Genomic DNA, 21,545 nt, shown 5'->3' with positions numbered 1-21,545 from the left:
AAAAAAAAAAAACCCAAAAAACAGACAAAAAACCCACCAGACAGTTCAAAGCATTAACATTAACAATGTATTAGGTGTTTATAACGTGTAATAGTAATATATGACAATAATGACACAGAGATGAGAAGGAAGAATTGAGAATATAATGTTATCAGGTCCTTAGATGGGAAGTGAAGTTGTATAATATTAGAAGGTAGACTCAAATTATTTAAAAATGTTTGCTTAAAACATAACACAACCATTAAGTAAGTTTTTGAAGAGGTATAAATATAAGTCAATAGAGGTGATTAAGTGGTATTATAAAATTGCTAACAAGAAAAAGATAATAAGGAAAAAAGAACAAATGGAACAGAAATCAGCTAGCAAGATGAGAGACTTTGAACCAACTGTATCAATAATCCCTTTCAATGTGAATGGTCTAAATACAGCAGTTAAAAGCGACTGACAGACTGGATTGAAAAGAAAAAACCAACTACATGCTGTCTACAAAAAAACTCACTTTAAATATACAGCCTTGATAAGCTAAAAGAAAAGGGATAAAACTTTACAATACTAACCAAATGAAAGCTAGAATAGCTATATTAATTTCAGATGAGGTAGATATCAGAACAAGGAAAATCATCAGAGATAATTAAGGACATCAGAGCTGGATGTGATGGCTTGTGCCTGTAATGCCAGCTACTTGGGAGGCTGAGATGGGAGGACTACTTGAGCCCAGGAGTTCGAGGCTACAGTGAGCTATGACTGCACCACTGCACCCAGACTGGGTGACAAAGCAAGAACCCCTCTCAAAAAAAATGACGGACGTCACATAATAATGAAGGATTCTCCAAGAAGATTATAACAATCCTAAATGTGTATGCACATAATATAACAGAGCTTCAAAATACATGAGACAAAACCTGATAGGATCTGAATAGAGAAATAGACAAATCCATAATTAGTTGGAGACTTCAACACTCCTCTCTCTTTAATTTATGGAACAAGTAGGCAGAAAATCAGCAAGGATATAGATAACCTGAATAGCACTATCAACCAACTTGACCTAGTAGACATTTATAGAAGACTCAATCAAAGCAACAGCAGATTGCACATTCTTCTCAGATGCACATAGAATATTCACCAAGATAAGCCATATTCTGTGCCATAAAACACATTTTAATTAAAGAAAACAGAAATCATACAAATGTGCATTCTTCGTCCATAACAGGATTAATTTAGAAATCAATAATAGAATTATACCTGGACAATCCCCAAATGTTTGGAAATTAAACAATTATACTTCTAAATAATTCATGGATCAAGTGAAGTCTCAAGGGAAACTAAAAAATATTTTTAACCAAATCAGGGGTCAACATACTTTTTCTGTAAAGGGCCAGACAGGAAATATTTTAGGCTTTGTGCACCATAATGTAATAGATGAAAGAATGACAGGCTGGGGGCTGTGGCTCATGCCTGTAATCTCAGCACTTTGGGAGGCTGAGGCAGGCAGATTACCTGACGTCAGGAGTTCAAGGCTAGCCTGGCCAACATGGTGAAACCCCAGCTCTACTAAAAATACAAAAATTAGCCAGGTGAGGTGGCGGGTGCCTGTAGTCCCGCTACTTGGGAGGCTGAGGCAGGAGAATCACTTGAACCCAGCAGGTGGAGGGTGCAGTGTGCCATTGCACTCCAGCCTGGGTGACAAGAGCAAAACTCCATCTCAAAAAAAAAAAAAAAAGAATGAGCGTGGCTGTGCCCCAATTATTAAAGCAGGCAGTGGGCCATATTTTACCAAACTCTGAATTAAATAAAAATGAAAATACAACATATCAAAATTTGTGAGATGCAGCTAAAGCAGTGCTTAAAGGAAAAATTGTAACATTAAATAAGAGTCAACCCTTATTATATACAGATCCCTTCATTTCAAATTTACCTACTTGCTAAAATTCATTTGTAACTCCCCAAATTGATATTTGCAGTGCTTTCACAGTTATTTGTGGACATGCACAGTGGCAAAAAATTTGAATTGCTTGATGTGTGTGCTCCCAGCTGAGGTTGAACAAGGTGATGCTTTCTCTGCCTTTTTGTTTCAGCTACTGTACAGCAGGTGTCCTTTTTGAGGTCTAGGTAGTACCATGTTTTTCACATTTTTGTGCTTTTTGTTGGTGATTTTGCCTGTTTAAAATATCCCCTAGGCCAGGCACAGTGGCTCACGCCTGTAATCTCAGCACTTTGGGAGGCTGAGGAGGGAGGATTGCTTGAGGCCAGGAGTTTGAGATCAGCCTGGGTAACATAGCAAGACCCCGACTCTACAACGTTGTTTAAAAAAAATAGCTGGGGGCTGGGCATGGTGGCTCACACCTGTACTTCCAGCACTTTGGGAGGCTGAGTTGGGCGGATCACCTGAGCCCAGGAGTTCAAGGCCAGCCTGAGTAACATAGTAAGACCCTGTCTCTTTTATGTTAAAAAAAAAAAAAAAAAAGCTTTGCACCTGTAGTCCTAGCTCCCCAGAAATCTGAGGTGGGAGGATCACTTGAGCCCATGAGTTTGAGGTTACAGTGAGCTATGGTCACACCCCTGAACTCTAGCCTGGGTGAAAGAGCAAGACCCTGTCTCCAAAAAAATGAAATAGCCCCCAAACACAGTGTTGAAGTGCTGTCTAACGGCTCCCAAACTGAGGAAGGCTGTGCTGTGCCTCAGGAGAAAATGTGTTAGATAAGCTTTACTCCAGCATGAGTTCTAGTGCTGTTGGCTGTGAGTTCAATGCTAATGAATCAACAGTATATACTGAATAAGGTATCTTTAAACAGAAACACACATTAAACAAACTTATGTATTGATCAGTTGATGAAAACGTTGTGAACAGACACCTGCAGAAACCTAATCCTGTCTTTCTCCTAGGAATAGCAGTTCAGTATTCGCTAATTCAGTGTTCACAGCGACTTTATACACCGTAACTACCATGAATAATGAGAATCGAGTATATTTGAAAAGAAATATCTAAAATCAGTAACCTAAGCTTAAACCTTAAGCAACTAGAGAAAGAAGAACAAAACAAACCTAAAGCTAGTGAAAAGAAAAAATTAGAGCAGAAATCAATAAAATTGAAAAGAGAAAAACAGAAAATCAAAGAAACAAAAAGCTGCATCTTTGAAATTATCAATAAAATAATAAACTTTACATGAAAAGATACTCAACATCACTAATCATCAGAGAAATGCAAACCAAAATCACAGTGAAATATCATCTCACACCTCTTCTAATCACAATTATAAAACAAGAGATAAGTATTGTTGAGGATGTGGAGATAAAAGAACCCTTATACTCTGTGTGGGAATGTAAATTGGTACAGCCACTGTGGAAAACAGTATGGAGGTTCCCCAGAAAACTAAAAATATAACTACTATATGATCTAGCAATCTTACTTTCTTACTTCTGGGTATGTATCCAAAGGAATTGAAACCAATGTCTGCTGCATGTGGTGGTTCACTCCTGTAATCCCAAAGACTCAGAGGCTGAGGCAGGAGGATCATTTGAGGCCAGGAGTTTGAGACCAGCCTGGGCAATATAACAAGACCCTGTCTCCACAAAATTTTTTTTAAAAAAATCAACGTCAAAGGGATATCTGTACTCCCATGTTCACTGCAGCATTATTCACAATAGCCAAGACATGTAATCAACCTGCCTGCTGAGGGATGAATGAATAAAGAAATGTGGATATATCCACAACGGAATACTATTCAGCTATAGAAAAGAAAGAAATTCTGCCATTTGCACAAACATGATGAACTTGGAGGGCATTATGCTAAATGAAATAAGACAGAGATATACAGATACTATATGATTTATATGTGGATCTGAAAAACGTGAATTCATAAAAACATAGAATAAAATGGTGGTTGCAAGGGGCTGGAGGAAATGGGGAGATGTTCGTCAAAGTGTACAGTCTAGTAGCTATAAGGTGAATACGTTTTGAGGATCTAATTTATGGCATGGTGACTATAGTTAATAAAAAATGATATATATGTAAAGTGATGGGTGTGTTAACTAACTTGATTGTGGTAATCATTCCACAATAAGTACATATATAAGATAATAACACTGTATCCCTTAAAATATGCAATTTTGTCAATTATAAGTCAATAAAGCTAGAAAAAAACAGAAACAAAACCAACCAAGCCAAAAAACAAAAAAAGATAAACCTCTATCCAGGCTGATGGGAGAGGGAGAATGAGAATGAAAGTGAGGGAGAGGGGACTCAAATTATTAATAGCAGGAATGAAAGAGGAACACCATTACAGATCCCACAGACAGTGAAATACTGTAAACAACTATATCCCCATATGTTCAATAACTTAGGTGAAATGAAACAATTCCCTGAGAGACATAAACTACCAAAATTCACTTAAAAAAAGATAGCCTGAAGAGTCATATAATAGTAAAATTAATTTATAGATAAAAACCTTCCAAAAAAACAAATCTCCAGGCCCAGGTAGTTTCACTGGCAAAGTCTACCACATATTTGAGGAAGAAATGATACTAATTCTCTGCAATCTCAAGATCATAGAAGAAGATACTTTTCAATTCATTTTATGAGGCCAGCATTTTCCCAATATCAAAATGAGACAAAGAGATTACAAAAAATGAAAACTACAGACCAACATCCCTCATGAAGAAAGATGTAAAAATTCTCAACAAAATATTAGCAAATCAAATCCAGCAATATATTAAAGAAATAATACAGCATGATCACAGAGGTTCATCTCAGGAATACAAGGCTGGTTTGACATTCAGGTATCAATAAAAGCCAAACACCAGATTAAATAAATAAGTAAAAACTTATGCTCATGTCAATAAATACAAACAAAACATTCAACATTCATGCATAATAAAAACTCAATAAACTAGGCACAGAAACTCTCTTAACCTAATAAAAGGTATGTATAGGCCAGGTGCAGTGGCTCATGCCTGTAATCCCTGCACTTTGGGAGGCCGAGGCAGGTGGATCACCTGAGGTCGGGAGTTCAAGACCAGCCTCACCAACATGGAGACACCCCATCTCTACTAAAAATACAAAATTAGCCAGGCATGGTGGCGCATGCCTATAATCCCAGCTACTTAGGAGGCTGAGGCAGGAGAATCACTTGAACCTGGGAGGCAGAGGTTGCGGTGAGCTGAGATTGGGCCATTCCACTCCAGCCTGGGCAACAAGAGCGAAACTCCATCAAAAAAAAAAGAAAGGTATGTATGAAAACTTACAACTGATATAATTCCTTTTTAAATTTTTAATTTAATTTTAAATTTTTAAATAAAGAGATGGGATCTCACTTTGTTGTTCAAGCTGGTCTTGAACTCTTGGCTTCAAGCAATCTTCCTACCTTGGCCTCCCAAATTGCTGGGATTACAGGCATGAGCCACTGTGCCTAGCCCTGACATAGTGGGTTTTTATTTTTATTTTTTTGATACAGGATCTCCCTGGGTCACTCCCCACCAGGGCTGGAGTGCAGTGGTGTGATCTCAGCTTGCTGCAACCTCTGCCTCCCAGGCTCAACTGATCCTCCCACTTCGGCCTCCCAAGTAGCTGGGACTACAGGCACATACCATCACACACCCAGCTCATTTTTGTATTTTTTGTAGAGATGGGGTTTTACCTTGTTGCCCACGCTGGTCTCAAACTCCTGGGCTAAGTGATCCACCTGCCTCAGCCTCCCAAAGTGCTGGGACTACAGGCATGAGCCACTGTGCCTGGCCACTGACACACTGACATCATGATTCTTTTTTTTATTCTTCAGATGGAGTCTCACTCTGTCGCCCAGGCTGGAGAGCAGTGGCGCAATCTTGGCTCACTGCAACCTCCATCTCCCGGGCTCAAGTGATTCTCCTGCCTCAGCCACCCAAATAACTGGGACTATAGGTGAGCACCACCACACCTGGCTGATTTTTTGTATTTTTAGTAGAGACAGGGTTTTACCATGTTGGCCAGGCTGGTCTCGAACTCCTGACCTCAGGTGATCTGCCCAACTTGGCCTCTCAAAGTGCTGGGATTACAGGCGTGAGCCACTGTGCCCAGCCTTCTGACATGATTCTTAATGGTGAGACTGAACACTTGCAGAATAATGATGGAGGACATCTTTGCCTTGCTCCTGAGATCAGCCTCCAGAGTAGCTGGGGCTACAGGTGCATGTCACCATGCTCGGTTCATTCTTTTTCTTTTTTGTAGAGACAAGGTCTCATTATGTTGCCTAGGCTGGTCTTGAACTCCTGGGCTCAAGCAATCCTCCTGCCAAATGGTTGAGATTACAGGTATGAGCCACCACGCCTGGCCTATCTTGACAACTTTCCTGTGAATCTAAAATTATTCCAAAATTAAAAGTTGACTTAAAAAACACAGAGAGATACCATGACATACCTATTAGAAAACTGACAATATCAAATGCTAGCAAATTACCCAAGTGATTAGAAAAGTTATGTACACTCAAAAACCTATACACAATGCAGATCCCTCAAAAAACTAAAAATAGAACCACAACATGATCCAGCAATTCCAGTACTGGGTACAGATCCAAAAGCAAGGAAATCAATATGTCAAAGAGATATCTGCACCCGTGATCACTGCATTATTCACAACAGTCAAAATATGAAATCGGGCTAAGTGCCCATCAACATATAAATGGATAAAGAAAATGTGTTATATTTATACAATGGTATATTATTCAGCCATAAAATGAATGAAATCCTGTCATTTTTAGCAGCATGGATGAAACTAGGGACCATTAGGTTAAGTGAAATAAGCCAAACACAGAAAGACAAATATCACATGCTCTTACTCATATGTAGGAGCTAAAAAAGTGGATCTCATGAACAGAGAGAGTAGATTGGTAGTTATCAGAGTCAGGAAAAGGGGACAATGGGATGGGGGGGAATGAGGGGAAAAAAGACAATGTAAATGTATTTATTACCACTGAACTATATACTTAAGTGATAAAGATGGTAAATTATATATGTATATTTTACTTCAATAAAAAAACTTACACACAAATGTTTATAGTGGCTTTATTCATAATTGGCAAAAACTGGAAACAAGCAGGATGTCCAACAATTGAATGGAAAAACAAACTGTGGTACATCAAGACAAGGAATACTATTCAGCAATAAAAAAAGAACAAGTTATTGAGTCACCTAGCAAGACGGCTAAATCACAAATGCATTTTAACAAATGAAGCCAGACTTGAAAGGCTACATGTTGTATGATTCCATTTATGGGACACGCTGGAAAAGGCAAAATCATAGGGACAGGAAACAAGTCAGTTGCCAAAAGTTGTGGTTGACTGACTAAAAGGGCAATTTTTAGGGAGAACTGTTTTCTCTGGTACTGGGGTGATAAATGGGGTGGTGGACTTTATGCACTCATCAAAACCCATGCCAACTGAACGTTACTGTATGAAAATTTTAAAAAATTAACCAAGATGTGAGGGTATCCAAAGATGGAATGTAGCTTGTGACAAATGAATCTAACAGTATTATGGATGTATGCCAATACTTCAATGAAGGGGATAAGGGAAAAAGGAGCTGACCTCAGGACTTTGGAAAACTGTTTCGAGTGGCTACTGTAAGGCTAAAGACAAAGACTGTATAATACCAACTGCACTCGAGTTGGTAAATAAGTTTCTCACAGGGGTATGCATTAGCAATTCTAAAACTATATTATTATATGTATACTAGTGTTAAACAAATAAGAGAATAAAGCATACATAATAGAAGCCAGGTTTCTCACTTTCAGAGCAAGAAGTCACAAAAAAAGCAAGGGAAGGGATGCTAGAATGAACCCTGTGGGGCTGGATGAGGGTCAGAGATATTTTAATAGACGGATACAGAATTATAGATGTGTGTGTATATACAGGTTAATAGTCATGCATGCATTTTTTAACCTTTGTCTGTTGAAAGGGCTTAGAACCAGTGGTATCCCAATAGTAAAGGGCACACCTAGTACCCAGATCTTGTTTTCTATCATTCTAGAATAAAAGAAACCAGGTTCCTTGGAGAAATGTTGATACTAGTTCTGGAGCAAGGAAAGATATAGGATGAGCCTGGAGCATCTTGTAGGGCCAGAAAGTAGTGTTCAAAATTCAAAAGGATGGGGCATGTCAAAGGGACAAAAAAGCCAACCTAAAAGCACTTCAGATGGTTAAAACTGGAACAATTTGATAGTAATGAATTACCACCTAAAGAATAAAATACATACCCATGAGAAATAAATGAATGAATAAATGAGAAGACACAAATCTTTCCTTCCTTCCTTCCTCCCTTCTTTCCTTTTTTTCTTTTCTTTTTTTTTTTTCTTTTCCCTCCCTCCCTCCCTCCCTCCCCCCACCTTTCTTTCTTGAGACAGAGACCCACTCTGTCACCAGTGGCGTGATCTTGGCTCACTACAACCTCCGCCTCCCAGGTTCAAGTGATTCTCCTGCCTCAGCCTCCCAAGTAGTTGGGACTACAGGCGCACGGCACCATGCCTGGCTAATTTTTGTATTTTTAGTAGAGATGGGGTTTCACCATGTTGGCCAGGATGGTCTTGATCTCTTGACCTCATGATCCGCCCACCTTGGCCCCCCAAAGTGCTGGGATTACAGCCGTGAGCCACCACACCCAGCCAGGACAAATCTTTCTTACAGAATTCCAAATAATGTATGTGGATATTCCTCTCTCCGGATGGTAGAGCTTAAATCTCCACTCCTTGATTGTGTACTGGTCTTAGTGACTCATTTTCAAAGAATGGAGTATGGAAAGGGAAACATGGAAACTTTACAGCAGAGAAATCTGGCAGATACCACCTCATATTGACATCATGTGCCCTGTGATGTTATGTGATGAGAAGGGCACTTTGCCTCTTCCTAAACACCCATAACCCTAGTCTAACTAAAGGAAAATGTCAGATAAACATAAATTGAGGAACATTCTACAAAATAATTGACCACTACTGTTCAAAAGTTTTAAGATTATGAAAAACAAGGAAAGACTGAAGAACTGTCACATCTGCCACAGGAAATTAAGGAGACATGGCAACAAAAAGCAATGTGGGATCTTGGATTGAATTCTGGAACTGAAAAAAGGACATAAGTGGAAAAACTGGTAAAATTTGAATAAAGTCTGTAGTTTAAGTTAGCATTTTACCAATGTAAATTTCTTAGCTTTGACAAATGTATTATGGTTATGTTAACATTTAGGGAAGCTGGGTAAGGGATATACAGAAACTTTCTGTACTATCTTTGCAATTTTTCTGTAAACCTAAAATCATTCCAATATAAAAAGTTTATTTTAAAAAAGCCCACAAACGTCCAGCAGCATCTCATCTCACTCAGACTACTACAGAAGCCAAAGTCTCTACAGTGGCTTACAAGGCCCTACATTAGCTGACTCTCTCTCTCTCTCCTACTTCTAAGACTTCATCAACTTTGTTGAATAAATGAATGAATGACTCTCTAAAACAAAAGAACCCAAGTCTGACTAATCAAAAAAGGAATATTCCAAGGGTACATCTCAAAGATTTTTGAATCAGGCTTTCTGGGGTAGGAGTAGAAAACTTGTTTACTGGCTGGGCTCGGTGTTCACGGCTGTAATCTCAGCACTTTGGGAGCTGAGGCAGGAGGATTCACTTGAGCTCACGAGTTCCAGACCATCCTGGGCAACATGGCAAAACGCCGTCTCTACAAAAAATACAAAAATTAGCCAGGAATGGTGGGGCACGCCTGTGGTCCCAGCTACCTGGGAGGCTGAGGTAAGAGGATTGCTTGAGCTCAGGAGACAAAGGCAGGAGGACTGCTTGAGCCCCGGAGAGAGAGGTTACAATGAGCCAAGATTGTACCACTGCACTCCGGCCTGGGCAACAGAGTAAGACCCTGTCTCAAAAAAAAAGAAAAAAGAAATTTTGTTTATGTATTTATGTATTTGAGACAAGGTCTTGCTCTGTTGCCCAAGCTGGAGTGCAGTGGTGCGATCATGGGTCACTGCAGCCTCAACCTCCCTGGGCTCAGGTGATCCTCCCACCTCAGCCTCCAAGTAGCTGGGACTACAGGCGCACACCACCATTCCCAGCTAATTTCTGTAGGGATGGGGTTTTGCCATGTTGTCCAGGCTGGTCTTGAACTCCTAGGATCAAGCAATCCACCTGCCTCAGCCTTTCAAAGTGCTGGAATTACAGGTGTGAGCCACCATGTTTGGCTGAAAATTATGTTTTTAAAAGCACCCTGGATAGTTCTGAGGATTAGTCGATCTGGAGATCCTCATGATGAAAAACAATGAATTAACTTACTAAGCAGTCAAATAGCTTTATTAAATATTGAAAATAAATGTGACTATTGCAACTGAAGAGGAAAACTGACAGACTCTGAGGTGCAAATTATTTAAGGTACATGTGAATTCTCAAAATAAATAAATAAGACCACTCTTAGTTCAGTACAGTGGTTCTCAACTGGCAGCAATTTTGCCTCCCTCCCATAGCTCTGGGGACATCTGGCAACATCTGGAATCATTTTTGGTTGCCACAACTGGGGTGGTGTTCTATTGGCATCTAATGGGTAGAGGCCAGAGATGCTGCTAAACATCTTGTAAGGTACGGGACAGCCTCTCATAACAAAAATTACCTGGCCTAAAATGTCTATAGTGCCAAGGTTGAGACACCCTGCCTTAGAATGACTGATGGTCACTTTTAGATAAGGGCCCAGTCCATCCAACTCCTGCTAGAATATCTCTACTGCCAGTCTACTCACTATTCCACTGCTGAGTAGCTTAAAAGTTTTCCCCAACTTATTATTTTGAAAATTTCTACATATTATAGAAGAGTTGAAAGAATAGCGTAAATATGCATTTGCCTTTCATCTATACCACCAAAAGCTAACATTTGTCCACATTTGCTTTATTACACAATAAACACCATCTATCTGCACATATATGCTTAATTTTGCTGAGTCATTTGAAAGTAGCAGACATCAGGAAACTTCAGCATGTAGCTCCTACATAACTACAGCACCATTATCATACCAAAGGGTATTAATGATAATTCTGTCGCATCTTCAAACTCCACTACATGTCCCAAAAATGCCTTTTACAGCTCACTCCAACCCAACCTAAGATCCAATCAAGGTTCACTCATTGCATTTAGTTGTTATGTCTCTTTAGTCTCCTAATCCAGAATAATTCCTCTATCTTTTTTGTTTTCCATTACACTGTCTGAAGAGACCTAGCCAGTTGTCTTGTAGAATGTCTTCTATTTTGGATTTGTTTTATTATTTCCTTATGGTGTCATTTAACATATTTCTATTCTTCCTACAAACTGGAAGTTAAGTCTTGGCTCAATTAGATTCAGGTTACTTGGGCAAGAACACTCTACAGGTGATGTTGCGTATTTTTCACTGCATCACATCATGAGTAACACAATGTTAGGGTGTCTATCAGTGATGCTGTTTGATCACTGGGTTAACATGGTGATCACCACATCTCTGCTGTAAAGGTACACTTCCCCTTTGAATTAGGATGTATAATTATCCTACTTCTTAGCAACTTTTACCCCAATAGTTTTACCACCCACTGATAATCTTTGTCTGAAATCATTATTACACTGGCGTTGGAAAATGATGATTTCCGAAGTCCATCATTCCTTCTGCATTTTTTAGCTCACAATATTCTGTAAAGAGCAGATGAACATTCCTTTCTTCCCTCCCCTTTTTGTTTAACAATATGGATGCAGAGATTTCTGTTGTTAAATCATCACCTTCATTCTTCTCTTTTTTTTTGAGACATGCTCTTGCTCTGTTGCCCAGGCTATAGTGCAGCAGCATAAGCATGGCTCACTGCAGCCTCAAGCTCCTGGGCTCAAGTGACCCTCCCACCTCAGCCTCCTGAGTAGCTGGGATGACAAATGTGCATCACCCCCAGCTAATTTTTGTATTCTCTGTAGAGACAGCGTCTTGCTATGTTGTCTAGGTTCGTTTCAAACTCCTGGCCTTAAGCAATCCTTCCACCTCACCCTCCCAAAATGCTGGGATTATAGGTTTGAGGCACTACATCCAGTCCCAGTATTCTTTTTAATTGTTAAATTGTCCCAAATTTGGCCCATGGAAACTCCTTCAAGCTGGCTCCTATTATCTTTTGCTATGAACTCATCAGTCTTTGAATACCTCCTACAGGCATCTCTGGTGTTTAAGACTTGTTTATATACTGTTTATTTGCTGAAATTCCTGCAACATCTGCTTATTGGCTTTAGTTCTACTTTTTGCACCAACAGAACATTTTACTTCTTCCATGCGGAATGTTCTGTTACTTAAATGCAGATACTATATTTGGGTTGGAGCAATTCTGTAATACTACTTCACTAACATCACACAAGTACATAAATCTTTAATTTAGACCTACCGACATGCTCACTTTATTACTAACTCTCACACTTTAGGATGTCCAATACACTTATTACCTGATTCAATTTCCAAAAGCTTGCTAAGAGGTTAAAGGTTCATTTTCAAGCTTCCAAATGTTCCCATGTCAAAATGGTTGCATCAAAGGGGTCAGGCCAGAATTTCCTACATATATTCTGGGGTAGATTCATGCAGAGGGTTGGAGCAAGTCCTTACTACTACTACAGTAACCACAAAAGTATTATCAAATACTGCATTAATACTTACCAGCTGAGTTACACCAGCATTACTTATCCTAACAATCCTCTAACATTTCATACAGGTTTTCACAGTTTATTATAATATTTTTATACATAAAGAGCATATAAAATGCAGATGTGCCCCCTCTCTAGGGTATACTCAATCAACACTGCATATTACTACACATATTTGCTCAGGCCAGTCAAGGAAAGCCTGATGAGCCTTCAGCAAACAATGTCCGCACTCTGAACAGATAAAGAATACTCTGTCCTCTAGAATCAATACACCTTCAAATACAGGTAGGCAGACAGTAACCCTTCAGGTGGGCACACGTACTTAAGTTCCTCTCTTTGAAGACCTATATCCAATATCTGAAATTTATTGGTGGCATTTACCCATTAGGGAAAACAATTCTAATTATACAAGGGAAGTTAATCAATCATATGAAATACATAAAATAATATACCACTTTATATTTCTTATTTCTTTTCCAGTATGATTAAAGCACACTGAAGGTAGATAGTATCTTTATCAAGTGCTTTGCAACTCTGAGCAGGAAGTATGAAATGTTTACTCACTACACTATACAGGTAAAACAATAATACAATAATAATTAAAACAATAATAAGATACATAATAAAATGTGACTTTCAGTACTAAGAACACAGGATAGGGAAAAAAGGGAATGCCTAATTTCTAGTTAGTTATCTAGGGCTCCTTGAATGTTAAAATGTGAAATTTTAACATTTCTGAACAATAATAGAAAAAAAAACAAAGCACAAATGAGAAAGAGAAGGCAACGCAAAAGAAATGTTAAAGGCAAAAGTAAATCAAATCAGCATGTAAAGAAAATAATCACAAAAGTATACCAATCATCCAGAAGGTACCTTTGTTCAGAAGAGGAAGGAAGTCAGGTGCTTTTTCTCGAAAAACCCTTTCAGCATCCTCAGGTTTCATGGACACTTCCTTCGTCTGAACTAGAAAAAAGCCTTTACCAACCATCTGTGAAAATAAAATTTCATTTAGATTTTAAAATGAATTTCTGAGACTAAAACAATGATTTCCTATTCTAGTATTTCTCAACAGTACACTGATTTTTGTTTTAATTATAAGTCTAATTCAGGGTGTTTGCTATAATAAGTTCTCACTACATGAGATTCTTTCTTCTGGATGGGTAGTTCTGGCTTGGTACTGCAGTTTAAGATTAAGAGTCAAATAAATATGAATTATATCTCAAGTTTAAGACATGATTAAAATTTTTCTACTACCAGATGGAAGTTTTAGTTTGGTGACACTGCAAATGTCCAATGAGAAGAGAATGGTTAAGTAAATTACGGTACAGTCACATGATGAAATGCCACAGTTCATTACATTTATCATAGCTCATTAAATACAACAAAGATGTTATAATAAAATGGGGAAAAGCTTATGTCATAATGTTAATTTTATATAGTTTCTTTTTCTTTCTTTTTTGAGACAGGGTCTTACTCTGTTGCCCTGGTTGGAATGTAGTTGTGCAATCATAGCTCACTGCGGCCTCAAACTCCTGGGTTCAAGCGATTCTCCCACCTCAGCCTCCCAGGTAGCTAGAACTACAGGCCCATGCCACCGTGCCCGGCTAACTTTTTAAATTTTTTTTGTAGAGACAGGGTCTTGCCATGTTGCCAGGCTGATCTTGAACTCCTGGGCTCAAGCCATCCTCCTGCCTCAGCCACCCAAGATGCTGGAATTACAAGCATGAGCCACTGTACCTGGCCAATAATGTTAATTTTAAAAAGCATGATACAAATGTATATAGTATAGCACAATAACGGTAGATCACACTTACCGAGCACTTACTATGTGGCAGGCAGCTTTATGTACTTTACATGTACATGTTTAACCCTCCCATGAAGTAGGTATCATTATCCTTATTGTACAGATGTGAAAACTAAGGCACACAGTGATTAAAGGACTTGCCCAAGGACATTTAACAATTACGTGACAGAGCTGTGATTCAAACCTAGTAAATGACAAGCTGTTTTGTTAGTAAGGATTAACATCCAGTGATAGCTACAAAAAGGAACAGTGTATATATAGTCATAAGTAGTGCTGTAGAATTTTAAAAATTATTCCTAAAAAGATTATTCAAGGTATGGTACAATTACATACTCATTTTGAACTTATTTTACTCTTTCTTATTTCTATAATTCTCCACAAGGATGTGTTAATTTTTAAAGTAATTATGAAAGTAGTTTTTAAAAATGCAAAGTCAGCCCAGCATCATGGCTCATACCTGCTATCCAAGGTCTTTGAGAGGTCAACATGGGAGGATCGCTTGAGACCAGGAGTTTGAGGCCAGCCTGGGCAACATAGCAAGACCCCCTCTATAAAAAATTTTAAAAATTATCCAGGTGTGGTGGCATGTGCCTGTAGTTCCAGCTACTCAGGAGGCTGAGGTGGGAGGATCCTTTGAGCCCAGGAGTTTGAGGTTACACTGAGCTATGATCTCACCACTACACTCCAGCCTGGACAACAGAGCAAGATCCTGTCTCTTAAAAAAAAAAAAATGTAGTCATTCCAATCACTTAATTTTTAGCAAACCTTGTTAGGTTTTTTTAAAATATATATTTTATTGCATTTTAGGTTTTGGGGTACATGTGAAGAACATGCAAGATTGTTGCATAGGTACATACATGGCAATGTGGTTTGCTGCCTTCCTCTCCATCACCTATATCTGGCACTTCTCCCCATGTTATCCCTCCCCAACTTCCCACCCCCTGCTGGCCCTCCCCTAGTTCCCCCCTACAGACCCCAGTGTGTGATGCTCCCCTCCCTGTGTCCATGTGTTCTCATTGTTCATCACCCTCCTATGAGTGAGAACATGTGCTGTTTGATTTTCTGTTCTTGTGTCAGTTTGCCGAGAATGATGGTTTTCAGGTTCATCCATGTCCCTACAAAAGACACAAACTCATCATTTTTTTATGGCTGCATAGTACTCCATGGTGTATATGTGCCACATTTTCCGTGTCCAGTGTATCATCGATTAATAATTAAAAGTAACATGTATTCTCAACACAGAACATTTGAAAAATAAAAAATAGAAACAAAGAAATATCAACCAGGGTGCTACAACTAAAAGATGCTACTGCCATACAGGTATACCCTCCCAGTTTTCTTTTTCTCCCATTACAGAAATAATATATGCTCATTGTTAAATCCATAGAACTGCAAAAAAAGAAAACCCTGCTCTTAACTGCCTAAGAATAAGCATGACTGTTAACATTTTAGTATCTATAACTTTTCAGACTTACCTACTTAAAAAAAAATCAGTTACTTACATAATATTCTACAAATTTTCACTTGTGACATTTTTTACATGAAATCAGTTTTAATGGCTGACAGTATTTCATCCTGTGGCTACATTATTCCATACCATTCCATTAAATTTGATCAAACTCAAATCCTATTTCAGAACCCTCATTCAATGCTGCCTCCAAAAAAAGAAACATATATTTAAAAATTGTAGAGAATTACATGGACATCACTGTCAGATGACTATAAAATAAAAATAACAGAAATAATTCTACCTATTTTCTAGAGTGTTTATCATCTCTAATTTTATAGACACAAACTGATAAGATTTTGATGATTACTTCAAAATACTGTTACCTAAATAACAAACTATACTGTAATATTTCACTGCAGATTTGGAGAGACTCCTTTTCATGAAAATTCTTCTACTTTTAAAGACTTGAAAATAGTGGTAACTACCAACTTCAATTTCAAATGATGAAATACTCCTAAACAATTCAAACTATTTTACTTTAATTTATCCTGTACATATCTGTGATGTAGGTAAGAGAAGTCGAGGAATCTGATTTTTAGGTGAGAGAACCAAAGCCTAGTAACTTCTCTTGGCTCCCTATGGAATGTACTTTCTGCTTTACCCAGCCTTTTTGGACTTCCTACCCTCTCTCAAGTTTTATACTTCTTATCACAAAAAATTCATTATTTAATGTATTAAAACAATGTGAAATAAAATTCTGTGATCCTCCTGTGGTTTAACAAATATAGAGTTGGCAATCACAGTTTCAGTCTAAGCTGTCCTGACATTTGTATTATGACATGAGAAAGACTCAAGTTTTATTTTTTTCATCTCAAGATTCAGTAGTTTCTATACATATTTCCCTACGAACTCATTTCATTTTTTAAAAAAGGTAATCTCTCAATATAATATGTAAGTCTTCTGTTTTTCAGCATATTTTGATACCCTCTTCATATGTACTTGGCATTTTATTTTTTATTTTTGTTTGTTCTCTTCATTCCTTAATTCTGTACTGCCAGAATGAGATAGGATAACTGTAGCCTTTTAAATAGTCTCTAGACTAGAAGGCCCTTGAGTCCACATGCTTTCAGTCACATTCCTACTCCACCAGGCATTCAGCAACTTTCCTTTATCACTGAAGCAGCATAACAGCATCATGTTTAAGGGTGAAGGTGTAGCCTACACAGCCAGACTGCCTGGATTGGAATCATGGCTCTGCTGTTTACCAGCTGAATGACCTTTTGCAAGGTACTTACTCTCTTTATGGTCTATTTTTCATATCTGTAAAATGGGGAATAATAGCACTTATTTCATAGAGTTGTTTTGAGTATTGAGTTAATTCATTTAAATTCCTTGCAATACTGCCTGGCATACAGTAAACACTATGTAAGTGTTAGTTATTATTATCACTCTGGGATTATTATTTATATTGTATTCCAGAGGGCATCTAAAGGATATCATTCTTCCTCCTCATATTCTTTTCAAGGGCACACAAACACTGCCATTTCATATACCAGATACTAAAGGTTAAAAGGTTAAAGAACATTTGATGACTCATGAAGAAACACTGTTTTGATGGCTTTTTTCTTTAAACATGCTAAATATTATTTATGTCCATTCCTCATTACCTACGAAAAAGGAGTTTAACCTAAATAATTACATAGTTTGAAAACTGTATGTAGTTAAAAAAAAAAAATCACCATACAGTATAATAAAAGCATTTACCTCTCAGATATTGGATTAACATGTGATCAGATAGCTCAAAAGCCAGAAGCACCTTTTTCTATATCTTACCAGATTCATAGAATGTTTTTATCACATTGGCATAAACAAAAAAGAAAATCTAAAAGTCTTAAAATTATACTTTGGCTTCTGTTGGTTTAAAAACTACACCTCAGATATACTTTGTAGATTTCATACATTTCTACATGGGTTTTCTACATTGTAGAATGTACAGCTATTAAGAGGTATTCATTTTTAATATTTTCATAAAATCTTTCCTTTTGATATGCTCCAACTTTAAAAAAAATCCATTCAAAAAGAGACATAATGAGCTTTCCAGCCGAGCGTGGTGGCTCACACCTATAATCCCAGCACTTTGGGAGGCCAAGGCAGGTAGATTGCTTGAGGTCAGGAGTTTAAGACCAGCCTGACCAACATGGCAAAACCCTGTCTCAACTAAAAATACAAAAGTTAGCGGGCATGGTGGCGAGCATCTGTAATCCCAGCTACCCAGGAGGCGAGGCAGGAGAATCGCTTAAACTCGGGAGGCAGAGGTTGCAGTGAGCTGAGATCCTGCCACTGTACTCCAGCCTGGGAGACAAAGCTACACTCTGTCTCAAAAAAATAAAAAGAGACTTGATGAGTTTTTCCATTCACTTCTCCATTTCTGCAAGTTTGATTTTTAAATTCAAACAGATTCCTTCTGAAGGAACCTGATTAATGGATAATCAATATATCCTACTGCTGGCTTCCCACTGGAACATCCACCAACAAAGGAACTGCTGCTTCTGGAGCCCCTAACCTCTATATCTTCAATTATTTTTCAAGCAGAAGTTGCTACCCTAGAAACCCTCTCTACTCATGAGCTCACCAAGACCCACTGTTCATAAGCCTATAAGCTTTGCCAGCCTAGCTTCCACCTCACTCTTCTACACAAAGCTCCCTTCTATGGCAATAGAGTACAGGACAATAAGGAACATAATGTGGAGGTTGCTCTCACAGTCACAGCAGGGTTCAAAGGTAGTATTCCTAAATGTATTTTCAGCCAGGCGCAGTGGCTCACGCCTGTAATCCCAGCACTTTGGGAGGCCCAAGGCAGGCAGATCACAAGGTCAAGAGATTAAGGGCATCCTGGCTAACATGGTGAAACCCTGTCTCTACTGAAAATACAAAAAAATTAGCTGCGTGTGGTGGCACTTGTCTGTAGTCCCAGCTACTTGGGAGGCTGAGGCAGGAGAATCACTTGAACCTGGGAGACGAAGGCTGCAGTGAGCCGAGATGGCACCACTGCACTCCAGCCCGACAACCGAGCAAGACTTCATCCCCTCACCACCAAAAATGCATTTTCTACCCCCTAACCAATTAGAACTCCAAAGAAATTTCCCCACTAAATAATTATAAAATGTCATGCTTTACTAAGCAGTACTACTTTTGTGAGCTTCTCCAGAAATCATTTGGTATAATGGAAACCCTTTAAGGGCAAAGAATTTTGTGTATTTATCTTCATCTCTAGCATATACTGTAGTTTGTCATTTCTATGTTGCTATCAATTGTAAGATGCATTCCACATAAGCAAAACCTTGGAAAACAAATAGGCATCCTATCATCAGTGAAATATGATAATAGTAACTAGCACATAACAGGTGCTGGCTGGGAACGGTGGTTCACACCTGTAATCCCAGCACTTTGGGAGACCGAGACAGGCGGATCACCTGAGGTCAGCAGTTCAAGACTAGTCTGGCCAACATGGTAAAACCCCATCTCTACTAATAATACAAAAATTAGCTGGGCGTGGTGGTGCACGCTTGTAATCTCAGCTACTCAGGAGGCTGAGGCGGGAGAATCGCTTGAACCCAGGAGGCGGAGGTTGCAGTGAGCTGAGATCATGCCATTGCACAGCCTGGGTGACAAGAGCAAAATTCTGTCTCAAAAAAAAAAAAATAGGTGCTTAATGCTTACTGAATTGAATTTTTTAAGTTTCTTTGAGAAAGTATTTTAAGGCCCAAGCAATCTACTTACAGACAAATCTATTGGGACAGGGGGTGGAGGCAAAGGACTATAACTTGAGGGTTGCCTGTATTTCTTATTTCTTTCTTTTTCTTTTTTTTGAAATGCAGTCTCGCTCTGTCACCAAGCTGGAGTGCAGTGGCGTAATCTTGGCTCACTGCAACCTCTGCCTCCTGGGTTTAAGCAATTCTCTACCTCAGCCTCCCGAGTAGCTGGGATTACAGGCATGTGGCACCACATCCGGCTAATTTTTTGTATTTTTCGTAGAGATTGGGTTTCACCATCTTGACCAAGGCTGGTCTTGAACTCCTGACCTCATGATCCACCCGCCTTGGCCTCCCAAAGTGCTGGCATTACAGGCATGAGCCACCGCACCCGGCAGTTGCCTATATTTCAAATAGCCAATTTGAAAAGAATGTAAGTACTCCAGAATGGTCCATTTTTAAATCTAGGTGTATGACAATTTCTTTTCTTTTTCTCCTTACCTTGTCAATTAGTTTCCTGGCATTTGCAATAGTATAATCACCAGCAAATAATACCACTAAGCATGATTCATCACTGCTCTTCTGTCTATGACCCCGGGATATTGGAACAATGCTTCTATTGGCTTCTGTGGAAACACGAACAGCTTTCAGCTCTTCAGTAGTAGGTACAGGAACATAGTCCTGAACCACAGCATCTTCTGGAAGAAGGCTCCAGTTGAGTTCTCCTGACACAGGTGTAAAGTCATGAATGTTACTCCATGTATTGTTGAAGATACTTAGCCCTGCATCTTTGAACTGGAAAGCTAATTCAGGATAGTACCATTGAAAACAGCCAAATTTGATATTTGAGGACGACTCAATGATGGGTTGAGTGGCACAGCACAAAAAGACTTCCAGCTTTCTACAATCACGCACACGAAATTGTTGGCAGGCTAATGTGCACTTGCAATCTCTGCAATTCCGGAAAAACACACTGCCTTTCACGGGTCCCAGAAAAATTATGCAGTTAGTACAGTCATCAATGGTAATTGTAGCAGAGTGATCAAAAATATAGATGTTACAGTTCTCACAGTCTTGAATGAGAAACTGTTGTCCTGCTACTGTCCCAGGTAAGCGACCTACTGTTTCATCCTTCAGTCCACTGAACATGTAGTCTTTTGGATCAACCTGCAGGAACAAAACACAGACCTTGAGTATTATTAACATTATTCAACAAATATCAATTAAATGCCTATTGGGTGCCAGGCACAGTTCTTAGTGCTAAAATGTAAGTTCTTAGTCTCAATGACTTTGAAACACAATAAGAAAATTAACAGGACAAACTGTTTCTCTCAATAATAATATAAAACTTAAATGATCTTAGTCAAAATACACACCCCCAGAAGACGGATCTGTGTAATTTAATAACAAAACTCTCTTTGTTATTAAATTATATTCTGGGCACGCAAAGCTAAAGGGTAGCATCTGTGACACTATGGTTTGAGTTTTCTCACGACTTAACCCAGGTGACACCTACATCATCATTGCTACTGTCAATATTGTCAGTAGGCTTTTAGCCTATTTGGAATTTATTTAAGTAAAAAATGTACTAAGCTTTGTAGAGTACTAGGGTCAATAATATATTTTAAGACACTGGGGTCTGTTGCAGGGAAATAGGGGAGGGACAGTAGGGGGTGGGGAGTTGGGGAGAGATAGCACGGGGAGAAATGCCAGATATAGGTGAAGGGGAGGAAGGCAGCAAATCACACTGCCACATATGTACCTATGCAACAATCTTGCACGTTCTTCACATGTACCCCAAAACCTAAAATGCAATTAAAAAATGATTTTAATAAAAGGGGTTGTGAAAAATTCAACTCATATCCTATGTATCCAATGATCTTAATCATGACCTTGCTA

At 38.7% G+C, this 21,545-nt stretch overlaps 1 protein-coding gene across 4 annotated transcripts in view; it reads right to left on the bottom strand.

Moving 5' to 3' along the window:
* Positions 1 to 21,545, bottom strand: part of RP2 (RP2 activator of ARL3 GTPase) — a 44,053-nt gene that overhangs the window by 7,914 nt on the left and 14,594 nt on the right. For all 4 annotated transcript variants that reach the window (XM_037735317.1, XM_037735318.1, XM_017519835.2 and 1 more), the window contains exons 2-3: positions 20,148 to 20,813; positions 13,514 to 13,628 (exon numbers count right to left, since the gene is read on the bottom strand). In XM_037735317.1, the coding sequence (XP_037591245.1) occupies positions 13,514 to 13,628; positions 20,148 to 20,795 (763 nt within the window). In that variant the 5' untranslated portion in view covers positions 20,796 to 20,813. The remainder of the gene's footprint in view (positions 1 to 13,513; positions 13,629 to 20,147; positions 20,814 to 21,545) is intronic.

Source organism: Cebus imitator, unplaced genomic scaffold, assembly GCF_001604975.1.
Source record: "Cebus imitator isolate Cc_AM_T3 unplaced genomic scaffold, Cebus_imitator-1.0 Scaffold778, whole genome shotgun sequence".
Taxonomy (NCBI): Eukaryota; Metazoa; Chordata; class Mammalia; order Primates; family Cebidae; genus Cebus; species Cebus imitator.
The sequence above is the reverse complement of the archived record's forward strand: the minus strand, read 5'-3'. Positions and strand labels throughout refer to the sequence as shown.